This window comes from Notolabrus celidotus, chromosome 20 (genome assembly GCF_009762535.1).
Source record: "Notolabrus celidotus isolate fNotCel1 chromosome 20, fNotCel1.pri, whole genome shotgun sequence".
Classification (NCBI taxonomy): Eukaryota; Metazoa; Chordata; class Actinopteri; order Labriformes; family Labridae; genus Notolabrus; species Notolabrus celidotus.
In genome coordinates, this window is record NC_048291.1 from 12,371,681 (window position 1) to 12,384,295 (window position 12,615).

General features: G+C 38.2%; 1 protein-coding gene across 1 annotated transcript; it reads left to right on the forward strand.

Moving 5' to 3' along the window:
- Positions 1-3,806: 3,806 nt before the first annotated feature.
- Positions 3,807-8,379, forward strand: LOC117832350 (nuclear GTPase SLIP-GC-like). Its single transcript, XM_034711440.1, is given in 12 exon segments — positions 3,807-3,816; positions 4,086-4,151; positions 4,443-4,524; positions 4,705-4,817; positions 5,048-5,080; positions 5,314-5,344; positions 5,442-5,519; positions 6,353-6,446; positions 7,001-7,217; positions 7,297-7,518; positions 7,896-8,102; positions 8,200-8,379. Coding segments are annotated over 10 exon segments (1,242 nt in total). The 5' UTR covers positions 3,807-3,816; positions 4,086-4,151; positions 4,443-4,457.
- The last annotated feature ends 4,236 nt before the right edge of the window (positions 8,380-12,615 follow it).

A 12,615-nucleotide genomic window follows, 5' to 3' on the forward strand; every position in this document is an offset into this window, starting at 1 on the left:
ACAGCCTTCCAGGCGTCCCATAAGACATTTGGTGATACTGTTCCATTGTCATTAATTTGTAAATACTCCCTCAATTCTTTCTTTATATAATCTTTACATAATTTATCATTTAGGACACTGGTATTAAGTCTCCAGAGCGTTTCCTTTTTTTATTATCTAAATGCAACGTAAGGTATACTCCTGCATGATCTGAAACGTCTCTTATGCCAATCTTGGATTCACTTATCCTATGTCTATCTACTGTGGAAAGAAAAAAGTAATCCAACCTAGAGTATTCTTTGTGGGGAGGGGAGTAGTATGTAAATTGTTTTTCAGTGGGATGGGGCTCTCTCCATATGTCTAAAAGACCTAGCTCTTTCAGCATTTTCTGTAAGAATTTGGAATTCTGACTTTTTCTCTTGTGTAGGTTTGTAGAATCAAGTTTGGGTTGTAACTGTGTGTTCCAGTCTCCTCCACATATTAGAGTTCCTGATGATTCGAGGGCTAGTAAATCGAATATTTTCCTGATGAATGACTTATCCTGTTCAGGTGGCATATAAACATTTAAAAGAGTAACTTCTTTATGGTCTAGTTTGCCTTTGACAAGGATATAGCGTCCTTCCTTATCTTTGATTTGAGAAGTTAGTTGGAACTGTACTTTGTTTGAGAGTAATATGGCCACTCCCCTCCTACGCCCTGACTTATGGGAGGAATAATATGTATTCATGAAGCCCATTTTTTTAAGTTTTTCATGTTCAGAGTTAGAAAGATGGGTCTCTTGCCAAAAAGCCACTTGTATTTTCTCCCTCTTCATTTTAGCGATAACTTTACTTCTTTTTACCGGGTTGTGCAACCCATTCACATTGAGTGTTATTACCCTGTATTCCTGATAATGCATTTATTGTATTTGTTTCTGTCTTTGATGGTCAAAAGCAACCTGGTACAAAGCTTCCCAGAACATGGGTACAGACAACAGCGTGAACAAAAGTGAACACTATGAACATAAAACAACTTGGTTCCCACAACTGGAGGATATATTCCCTCCTTGGAAATAAGGGGAAGGCCTGATTCAAAATAAGGGCCCCTTTCTGAAGCCGATGATATTGCTCCTATAATGTTAGCGAATAACATCTGCTTAACTCTGGCAGCTTTTTCAACAGACCCACTCTCTCAGCTTAATTTTACCATCTTAACTTTAAGCTAAAGGTACTCAGTATAAGTATATAAAATAAATTTAAGGAGAGAACACAAAATTATAACATTTCAAGTCATTTCCAGGTCACTAGAATACCTGACGGGGCTAAGGAGAGTTAGACCCGTTTATTCTTTCACGTTGGTGTCAGGGCTCCTGGGTGAAGTGCGGCGGAAAGCGCGCAGCCTCTCGCGTATCTGGTCCGGATGGGATGCCTGCTGCTGATGTCTGTTTCCAACTCTCTCCCATGTCGCACGGGGTGCTGGGGTTGGGCTGGGATCCTCATCCTGGGCGATAGGGAATCCCCTCTTCCGCAGGTCAGTCGCGGCTTCTCTCGCGTCGTTGTAAATCCGAGCTCCGCTGTCCAGGAACACTTTAAGTTTAGCCGGCGGTGGGGTCTGAAAACGCACGCCTTTCTCTTTCAGTACTCTTCTAATTCCGGCATACTCTCTTCTCTTCTTTACTATCTCTGTCGGGTAGTCATGGTCGAAGTAGATTCTTTTACCTTTGTAGTGGACCTCTTTCTTTTTCCATGCAGCTGACAGGACCTGATCTTTGGTTTTATATTCCTGGAAATTTATGATTATTGATCTCGGAGGGGCATCTCGTGCGGGTCGCGGACCCAGGGCTCTGTGGCAGCGCTGTATTTTCAGGTCGAAGTCCTCCGGTATAGCCAGCTCCGACTTCAGAAATTTAACGGCAAAGTCCAGCATGTTATTATTTTCCTCATCTTCCGGCATACCATAGATGCGGACATTATTTCGCCGTGACCGAGCCTCCAGATCCGTCACTTTTGCCTGCAAGGATTCTTGTGCCTGTTTCACTTGTTGGAGCGTGTCCTCCAGGTCAACGTTACGCTCTTCTAATTCGGCCACTCGCTGTTCCGCCTCATCAACTCGTGTAGTTGTGTTTTTTAAATCTCCTCTGATGTCCTTCAGGGCATGGTTGATCTCGTCCCTGAATTCGGTAAATTCCTTCTTAACATCCTCTCTCAGTGTTGAACTAAACGAAGTCAACTCAGCCTGTACTTGAAAACGGATTGCCTTGATCTCAGTGTGGATACCAACTAGCAAACTATCCTCCGTGCGTTCAAGTCCCTCAGAGCTAATCGAGTTAGCATTAACCTCGATGTCACACTCCATGGCAGATTTCTCGTTTTTGTCGGCTCTTGTGGTCGTTTTAGCTTTAGCTTTTCTTTGTCTGTCCCCTTCCATATCGAAATGTTTATTCTATTGGGATAAAACAGTTGAATCTGGGGAAATAATCTGAGTATGTGGGAGAGCGATCTGTTAAGCAGCCATCTTTCTCGCAGCGCCAACCGGAACCTGTTCAGCACCTTTTATGTCACTTTATGCATGTGCTGTGATAGAATACATGTGCAAATCAATCAGTAATACTTCACCTTGAAATGTTTCTATCCAGTCCCTAAGACCCCATTCAGTTAATTTCTGACGAACATAGTGATCCATGGTCGGAAACTGCAACTTTAAGGTAATCACATAATTATATTTGAATCAGTTTTCACAACTGGACATTTTTTCAGATAGTTATTAAACAATAGATCAATAAAAGAAAATAAGGGGTTATGAACAGATAAAAGCTGGTGCATGTAATAGTTTTGAGCAAGGATTTTGGAAAATACCAGCCTGGTCACAAATTCTACCTCAAGCAGACACTCTAAGATTCATTTCTGGTATGACTAAGTCACCCTTGAGAAATACCTGCCAGTATCTGAAAAATGGTCAACATGCCAGACTTCCTAATGCACAGTTGAACCGCAAACTTTAATACAGAATGCTAGTGTCGGTTCTCCATCCTGTTTGTCAGGAGGACACACCTCATTACATAACTTTGTCTATAAGCAGAAACTCCCCTAACCATATTCGGTTCTGAGCCTTGTTGAGAATTGCACAAAAGGCACAACAAGCAAAGATCCACCCAATGAAAGAGAATGAGGAAGTGGTAACACAGAGTGGATTTCAAAATGAAAAACTGCACGCACATGATTTTAATTTAAAATCTGTTTTCTTTCAGCAGTGAAGCCTATTTTCAATCACTTCACATATTTTCAACACTGGCAGTAGTATTTACAGTGCACAATGTTGTATGTAAATACAGACATTGAGATGTTTTAATACTTAAACACTTAATAAATCTTAATACTCACTATTTCAGCTCAGTCTGAGGGTGCAAAAAGCATTGTGGTTGGATCAATCCACAAGCATAATCTACAAAAGCAAACTACAAGCTTTATGACACCCAGCGCAAGATCAAGCACTATTTAACATCCTCCTACCTCATTAAGTTACACATCTCCCTCCCTCTCAAGCAGTTTCTTTTCTTGTGAAAAGAAACTGCCCTGTCATTATTTACATACAACATTGTGCACTGTAAATGCTATACTTATGTTTTGTTGGTACAGTTGGGGACTACTGCCAGTGTTGAAAAATATGTGAAGAGACTGAAAATAGGCTTTACAACTGACACTACAATAAACCAGGGTGAAGTTATTGAATATTTTTTGTAGTATCCTTTTTCGGCATTGCAGTCGGCAGACGGTCCCTGCACACTCGTCATACAGCCGTTTGTGCACAGAGGCCATTGTTAGTGGTCCTGCTTGGACGGCTCGCTCTGTGGAAAATGAGGTTGTAGTTCACAGTCTGCCTTACTGCGGTGCTTGAGACGTGTCGTTTTAATACAAACAATGTTTTTAACAGAGTGATTGATCCAAGAAAGCCAAATCTGTGAATATATTTCCAACTTTACTTCCTCATTCTCTTTCATAGGATGGGTCTTGGCTTGTTGTGCTTGTTGTGCAATTCCTGTTCCTGCCAGGCTCTGAACTGAATATGGTTAGGGGAGTTTCTGCTTGTAGACAAAGATATGTTATGAGGTGTGTCTTCTTGACAAACAGGATGGAGAACCGACACCATCATTCTGTATTGAAGTTTGCGGGTACAACTGTGCATTAGGAAGTCTGGTATGTTGACCATTTTTTAGATGCTAACAGGTGTTTCTCAAGGGTGACTTAGTCCAGAACTTAAAATCAGGCTGGTCTTTTTTCAAACCAGTAATGAATTCTAGATCATCTGATTGAGGTAGAATTGTGACCAGGCTGGTATTTCCTAAATACTTGCTCAGAACCGTTACATGCACCAACTTGTATCTGTTCATAACCCCTTATTTTCTTTTATTGATCTATTGTTTAATAACTATCTGAATGTCCAGTTGTGAAAACTGATTCAAATATAATTATGTGATTACCTTAAAGTTGCAGTTTCCGACCATGGATCACTATGTTCGTCAGAAATTAACTGAATGGGGTCTTAGGGACTGGATAGAAACATTTCAAGGTGAAGTATTACTGATTGATTTGCACATGTATTCTATCACAGCACATGCATAAAGTGACATAAAAGGTGCTGAACATTCTGCAGTACATTGCTGACTCAAACCTAACAGACATCCAGCATTTATGAACTTGTCTATTTTTGTATGACCAACATTAATTTGAATTGTTTCTCTGATAATAGATCAAGAGGTTGATGAGGAAAGCTTTCACTGTCTAGGTAATACAGACATCGATAACTTGATCACAAAGGTTGGACCAAGAGCAAAATTCAAGAAGAAATTCCAGCTGCTAAAGGTAATTTGAGTGTAGCTGTAATATTATGGTACTTAGTCTAAGACTTTCCTTTGTGCAGATCCATGCATTTAGAATTAAGATGAGCATGAATCCTTGTTTTGAAGACACTAACCGATAAAGGATTGTAGGACCAAAGTTTTATTATAAAGAAATGATATAATTTCAATGTAAGCACAAAAAGTTGCATGGCTTTTCTAATTTTCTAATATGTGTTTTTGCACTGTTGACAGGGGGGGCCTGGAGAAACGGCAGATCCTGCTCAAGTAAGGATGAAAATATTAAAAATATTATAAAAATATGCTGTCTTTCAAGATTTGCACAGCCAGACTCAGTGCAGATTACATTAAATCTGTGATTCAAATGAAGATGGGTTTGAAAATCAAAATGTTTTAATTGTGATTATGCCTATCATGGCATACTTTGCTTCAGCCTAAAACCACTGTGGAAAATAATTTGTCATAACACACAGTTTTAAGACTTACGTTTTCATCCCTAGGTTTTAGCCAACAATAACACAAGTGGTCAAGGTAAGGTACACACCATCTTTATTGTGTTAATTTGTGTTTAAATAGCAATAACATCTTGCTTTGATAAAAAAAATAACATTTATATTTGTAACATAAGAAAAAAGACAGGTGGAGCTTCAGGGAGAGTCCAGCAGACCACCAACTAAGAAACAGCGACATGACACCTCATACTCTGGTATCTATTTCATTGTCAGAATAATGAATTACTACTATATGGTAAAACATGTTTTTGTCATTTTCATGCTGAATGGCTGTTTCTAGGCTACATAAATTATTGTCTCATTTCTATCAGAACACTTAAGTCACCAGCATACTTCATGTGCTATGACAGTACATTAAACCTCTGGTACTTTAACAATATACCAAAGCAACAATGGAAGTGCCTCCAACAAATTAAATACATTTCACATGGACTCAAACTTCAGGACATGCAACAGGCACAAAGCAGCTCACAGAGAAGTGCCAGTGTCAGTGCTAGTTTCTGTTGTGGTCATTTTCATGCCACCCACATTGTTTGAGTGACAAATTCACATGCACAGGCTGTGTGCCCATGGACATGTTGGTCCTTCAATTGGTGTAGTGAGGCATAATGTTGGTGTGTTTGTACACAGTAAGCAACGGAACTGCAACTGCACCGTAGTCTTTAGATGTCACAGTACTGCCTGCCATCCATAGGGCACTAGATAGTAAGTTATTTGTACAATGGCTCATTTAAAATCAGCCTGATGTTTTAAACACAGACAACATTTTCATCCTGTAACAATTGACTGTCAAAATCTTATGATAAACTCTGGGGCTTCCTTTATTGACAAAAAAGAGAACATGTCTCTCACACTGTACAGTCTTTTCCCTTTCTTTGTTTAACATGCCACCTAACTAATAAACCCTTTCCTCTTTTTTATATTACTCATGCTGTCTGAAGTGAAAACTGTTGTGATGTGTTTCCATAAAAAGCCACAGCACCAAATAAACGCTCTTCCTTGTTTTTTTTTACTTTTACTCCAACAGAGAAATTCATGCTTTCTTAAGTGAAAACCATCATGACGTGTATCCATAACAAACTACAGCAGCAAGACAAAACAGAGCTAAATGAATTCCTGAAGTAAGAAATTCTTTTTTTTATCCATATTTTTTTAGGGATCAGTTTCAAGACAACATTGGCAACTGATCTCGACAGTATAGTTTAGATTTTAGATTTTTGCTGTTGTATTATGTGCAGAATGTGGTTTTGGTTTTGTTGAAATATTTAAGGTCTTCCATGACCTTTCATATTTGAGTGGTTTTTGGATTTGTCCCTTTTGTAGAGCAATTTCTCCAGATTCTCTGAAACATTTAATGATATTCTAATCGATATATGAAATCCCCAGAGTCATAGCAGTTTTGCACTGAGGAACGTTATTCTGAAGTTGTTGAACAGTTCACTCATGCAGTATCTCTCAGAGCATTGAATCTCTTTCCAAATCTCTTCAGAGAGACCCAGCATCTCTTGAATGCTCTTCTTAATAACCAACTATATTATACCCTATATTCATATCTGTTGCTTCGAATGGTGCTTGAATTGGCTCATAGACAAATGTTCTATAGACACATTATTTAATTATTTAATTATTATAAGTTTCAAATTAATCAACAGATATTTAAATTCTTGTACAACAGGGAGAAAATTTGTGAGTTGGAGACAGAAAAGAGGGAGATGGTCTGCATCTTTGGAAAAACAGGGGCTGGAAAGAGCTCTTTAATAAATGCTGTCATTGGAGTGAAGGATCTCTTGTCTTCAGGAAGTGTCAGTGCGTGTACCTCAGTCATGGTTAAAGTGGAGGCTAACACAAAGAACAAGAATTATGAGGCAGAGATTGAATTCATCTCAAAACAGGTAAAATCAGCTGAGTAATGAAACTTGATTTAACAAAAGCAAAAAAAACCCAAAACAAGTAATGTAATTCTTTTTTCAGGAGTGGAAGCATGATTTGTGGTTCTTGTTAACTTTCATCTTAAATGATGAAAGACATGAAGACGATACTGATGATTACAATGATGCCGTGGAAGTGCTGTCAGCGGTGTACGGAGAAGACTGGGAAAAAAACAGTTCCCAAGAAAGTCTCTGCAATGACAAACACTTCAGAGAAATCCCAGAATTCATCCAGTCCAGGAAGAAGACCTTGACCTGTGAATCAGTAAGAAAGAGAATAAATCCATAGTACCATTCATATATACAAAATACAAAAAAAAAGAAAAAAGAAGTCAATGCAAATCATTCTTGTTTTAAAATTCCTAACATCTTACATTCAGACTACTGAGGTCTTTTATTGACACACTGACTAGCCATTCCAGCTTGGTTTTATATCAAGTATGTTAAGATACATTCAGTAAATTAAAAAATAACTGTAAAAAAAAGAGGAAACTTGATCCTCAGTACTTCCATATCAAATACAGCTTTCTCAGGATAGTCATTTAGAATAGTTTATGCACGTCACCAGATTACTTGTGAAATTCATATTTTACTCATTGTAGTAGATTTTAGTAACATCCTTAATCCTGCTACTAATTGTAGGCTGGAGAGCTGTCTGCGAAACTTGTCAAATACACAAGAAGTGGCTCAAAAGATGGAAAAGGTACAGAGGTAAAGAGATGGTTTTGGCCCCTGGTGAAGTGTGTGACTGTCCGGGTTCCGAATAATGACTTCCTCCAGCATGTCACTCTTGTGGACCTACCTGGAAGTGGAGACCGCAACAAAAGCAGAGATAAAATGTGGAAAGGGGCAATTCATTTTAATGCTTAGTTGTATTTTTTAGAAAGTTTAATATAAATTGATGATAAAGTTCTGTTTCAAAATAACTTTGATTACATCCCTCTAGGTTGTTGGAAGCTGTTCCACTGTGTGGATTGTGGCTGATATTGACAGAGCAGTATCAGAGAAAGAACCATGGGAGATCCTGAGAAATGCCAGCAGCCTTATGGGAAATGGAGGCCAGTGTCAGCAAATTCACTTCATCTGCACCAAGTCTGATGTTACTGAGGATTCAGATAATCCGTAAGTAATATTTATAACAGAAGTGATAGAAGTAGACCATTAAAACCAAGAGCTGTGCCTTGATTATCAACAACAAGAACCAGATATTCCCTTTCAAAAACTATATTCTGAGAAGAAAGAAAACAACTTAAAGCTAAAGATGTTTTAATTATGATATTCCAGGACTTCAGATGTGTGGACTATGGCTTTCCCCCCTCTCTCCCGCCTCCCTTCCTGCCCCCCCCCTATTTTAATCCACCTCACTAGCAAACATACATACAAAAAAAAAAAAATAATTCAAATTATATGACACAAACACAGATCAGGTGTGGCGGGGCCTTAGTGTTTGGCTCGGCCCTACTCGTTGGGGGTCCATCGGGGCTATTATCTGCACCAGTGGTGGTCTTGTTACACAAATAGAACACAGCACGGTGGCAACCCTCTGCGACCCAAGCTTCAGTAATGATTGTGGACACTAAGGGTTGCTTAATCATTAGTATCACCGCACAGAGTTTTATTGCCGTCATGGTGAGATGGTCCCTCTCCATCTAAGTGTCTTAGGTCTCTCTCTCCTTCTCTTTCCCTGTCCCTGTGTATATCCTTGTGTAATCTTTCTTTTACTTTCTTTTATTTATTTTTTTATTTTTTTGGTCCACCTAGGTGTGCACGCCCTCTTTTACAGAACATGATATTAGCTGTCAATAAAAGATAGGCCAGAGTTCTAAGAGGGATGGTGATGGTCGCATGCACACAGTCACAAGCACAGAAGAAAAATGTTTTCTTTCTTTTATTTTGCTGCAAGAATAAATTGCATTAATATTTTACAGTTTGTGAGAAAAAAAAAAAAAAAGAATATTACCATGCTGGTTGAATTGTATTTTTATTTTATTTTTTAGAAGTCCCAAAACTTCAGGAATTTCTTCAAAAACTAAACGACTGTCACTCAGAAACATTGAACTATATGTCTGGAGCATGCGGGATTCTGTCCCTGATGCAAGGGGCCAGCGTTTCTCCATTTTTCAGATAGTTATTAAACAATAGATCAATAAAAGAAAATAAGGGGTTATGAACAGATACAAGTTGGTGCATGTAACAGTTTTGAGCAAGTATTTAGGAAATACCAGCCTGGTCACAAATTCTCCCTCAAGCAGACGATCTAGAATTCATTTCTGGTATGAAAAAGGCCGGCCTGATTTTAAGTTCTGGACTAAGTCACCCTTGAGAAATACCTGCCACCATCTGGAAAATGGTCAACATACCAGACTTCCTATTGTACAGTTGATCCACCCAATGAAAGAGAATGAGGAAGTGGTAACACACAGTGGATTTCAAAACAAAGAACTGCACGCACATTATTTTAATTTAAAGTCTGTTTTCTTTCAGGTGTGAAACCTATTTTCAGTCACTTCACATATTTTCAAGACTGGCGGTAGTCCCCAACTGTTACAACAAAACATAAGTATAGCTTTTACAGAGCACAATGTTGTATGTAAATACAGGCAATGTGATGTTTTAATTCATCTTAATACTCACTATTTCAGCTCAGTCTGAGGGTGCAAAGAGCAGATGGTTGGAATCCACAAACATAATCTACAAAAGAAAACTACAAACTTTATGATGCTCAGCGCAAGATCGAACACTATTTAACATCCTCCTATCCCATGAAATTACACATCTCCCTCCCTCTCTATCTCGTCCCTCTTCAGTGATCAGTTACATGTGGGTGTTTTTTTTTAAAAAGTATTATTTAACCACAGCCACAACCTCTATCAATCAACCATCCTGATGCTCTCAAATTTTAAAATGTTCTCCTCTCTGCTCTTCTTGTTTGGAGTTGTATTGTGAATCATCATTTCGGTGTGAATATATTCACCAACAGTTGTTCATGAGCAAGGCTGGAAGTGAATTTACAAAAGATATAGAGCTGCTTAATGTGTAATATCACTTGTAAAAACTAGCTGTTTAAGGATTCATTATTTACACTTCACTTCACTTTTTGGGTTGTAAGAAAGGCTTCATAACTGTATTATCAGAAATGACTGCTATCATACCTGAAAATATTTCTAACTGCCACACTGATTAGTTTGCATTATCTTCATTAGATAAAACACATTGTTGCACACGGCAATAAAGACAGATCCATGAATATATGATTTAAATCATCTATCCTACATTTGACCTGAACTAACCCAAGGTCTAAAAGGTGTTTACAGTATTTATAGCAGTTTAAAATGAATGCAAAAACTCGCCCTGAGGCACAACGTATCATGCTCCTTCTGCTAAACACAGGGTGTTTTACTGTTTTGTTGTGCATGTGATTGTCCTGAGATTGTTCTTGCTCTCTGTGAACTCAATAGTACTTCTGTTTTACTGAGGATATTTTAACCATTATATAATATCTCTCTCTATATATATATCATAATTTCCTGAATGGCTTGCCATACACAAACATACATATATTCAGACTTTCAGGCTATTATATATATATCATAATTTCCTGAACAGCTTGCCATATTTGTGTCTGTTTAAAAAATAAACATATATATATATATATATCGTATATATCGTTGTTGAAGGAACTCGGCAGGTAGGTTCCAGGACTTCTCATTCTTCTTTACACTGAAGATAGTTCTTCATGACATTGGCAGTATGTTTGGGTTTTTTATTCTGCTGCATAATACATTTTGGGCCAATCATACACCTCCCTGATGGCACTGGATGATGGATAAGTATCTGCCTGTATTTCTCAGCATTGAAGTCACCACATTAATCCTGCGCAAATCTTCAGCTCTATTTACAGAAAGCCAGCCCCAAACTTGCAAGGAAGCTCCACCATGCTTCACTGTTGAAGCTCTCCAGCCCTTCAGCAAACTACCTTCTGCTTCAGCCAAAAATAAAACTCTGCATTCTCTTAATTTTGATAAAAGCAAAAAGTTGTACAGGTATAAACCAATTCAAAATCTAGTTTTGAAATATAATATATGCTTCATAAATAAAATAAAACGTAGCTGTCATTAAACATGATGTGAATCTAATGCCTTGCAGAGTTGCCAAATCAGCAAAGAACAATGAAAGCTGACTGGGTTTATGCTGTGGATCTGATAAAGGCACTTAAAACTGGTGTGTGGGTGTTGCTGTAACCTTTAACAGATGTACATTCAAAACGGCTGAACCTAATGAGGGTGAGGCAGGCTATCAAAAAAGGGAAAAACACCTGGGCAGAAAATTAAATAAGACATGAAACACAAGGAGAAATATCCTACAAAGTGAAACAGAAAACAGAAAAAAAAACTTGTTACAAAACTATAGTAAGTAAACACAGACATTATTGACCTTACATTATTTGTGTCTCTCCTCAGCGCACAACCATGGCTTCTCTTGTGCTTGATCAAACTTGAATTTGTTCTTTTATATTGTCTCCACCTTAGACCTGCCTACTTCCTTGCTAACCACAAGCTTAAGCAGGTTTGAAGTCCTGAGGCTGAACAAGAAAATAGTGGATAAATATATAAAAACAACAATGTTAATATATCAACCAGGTTAATTTAGCTAGCTGTTTCAAAAGGTACTTTGAAACACATTACAAGATCTCTATCAGAGATATTAAGTTCAATCAATCAGGGATATACAAAGAACAATTGTATCCATTTCTTAACTTACCTAACAATGCTCCTTTGGAGTCTGAAGATTAAATGAAAATGTCCAAAATCTTCAAAAATGGCATTATCAATATTTTTTTGAAGGATTGAGTAGAACCCTAGTAGAACCAAACCGACCTGAAGCAGTTATTACATTACTATTACTCCAGTCTTGACACTTGTACACACTTGTACACAAAAGGTTTATAAGTCATAAACCTCTGAACTGTTTAAATGTTCAAAATTCCTCTGAACTTCATCACAACCATCACAACTTATTACTTGTCTTCATAACACATGCAGTCAGTAACTCAAACACATTCCTTTCCAATCCCCTTGGGATCCCTATCTGGCCTGGCCTGATGTTTACTCTCTGTGCTGTTGCAGGACTCATCTGTGACCTCCTGAGGCCTGAAAAATTATTTTACTTACGTTTCAATTTTTTAAAACGATAGGACTGGTGACAGAACTCTCATTGTTGCTGCATTGGTTACCCCTACTGGTTGTTTGGGGTACATGCACTGCAAGGCTGGGACTGAGGAGACGCTGGGACTCTCAAACACTGTACACCTGTCCTGCTCATTGAGGGGGACAAGGGGAGGAGAAGAGACTGGCAACACCAT